Raw genomic sequence first — 601 nt, forward strand, 5'->3', positions numbered from 1 at the left:
CGGGACGGTGTAACCGGGCTGGAGGGGCATGATCAATACAGGAGAAGGAAAAAAAAAAAAAAAAGAAAAAGCAGTTGATAATTATAATTATTCTGCTTCTGTGCAATCCCACTTTGGTGAAGGAAGGGTAATTAAAATCCGTGGTGTAATTAAGGCATAAATGGCCCCAGATGCCCTGTAGCCCCAGGAATTGTGAGGGGTGTGGGCGAGTACTTTAATCAGACAAATTCTTGTTGCCGTGGGGCTCATGGTGGGTGTCGGGGTGGGGTGCGGTGGGTGCTCGGGGGTGCTGCCACCCACCCTTCTCCTTCTCCAGATGGACCGGGGGGAGTTCCAGCAGGACTCGGTGCTGAAGCAGCTTGAGGTGCTCAAGGAGGAGGAGAAAGAGTTTCAAAACCTGAAGGTGAGCTTGAAGGATTTGGGAAAAAAAAAAAAATCCCCCAAAAAAAGGAATCATAGAATCCTAGGGATCGAGTCCTAGAATCCTAGGGAATCCAGGGATGCTCAGGCTGGAAGGGACCTCAGAGATCATTTCATCCAGCGTCCCTGTTGCCAGGGATGCCACCTCTTGACTAGATCAGGCAACACATGGGGACCGAAC

At 50.2% G+C, this 601-nt stretch overlaps 1 protein-coding gene across 1 annotated transcript in view; it reads left to right on the plus strand.

Moving 5' to 3' along the window:
* Window positions 1-601, plus strand: part of KIRREL3 (kin of IRRE like 3 (Drosophila)) — a gene marked incomplete at its 5' end in the record, with an annotated part of 12,365 nt that overhangs the window by 11,177 nt on the left and 587 nt on the right. Inside the window, one exon of the mRNA XM_009874420.1 lies at window positions 317-403. Within this exon, the coding sequence (XP_009872722.1) occupies window positions 317-403 (87 nt within the window). The remainder of the gene's footprint in view (window positions 1-316; window positions 404-601) is intronic.

Source organism: Apaloderma vittatum, unplaced genomic scaffold, assembly GCF_000703405.1.
Source record: "Apaloderma vittatum isolate BGI_N311 unplaced genomic scaffold, ASM70340v1 scaffold14060, whole genome shotgun sequence".
NCBI classification, from domain to species: Eukaryota; Metazoa; Chordata; class Aves; order Trogoniformes; family Trogonidae; genus Apaloderma; species Apaloderma vittatum.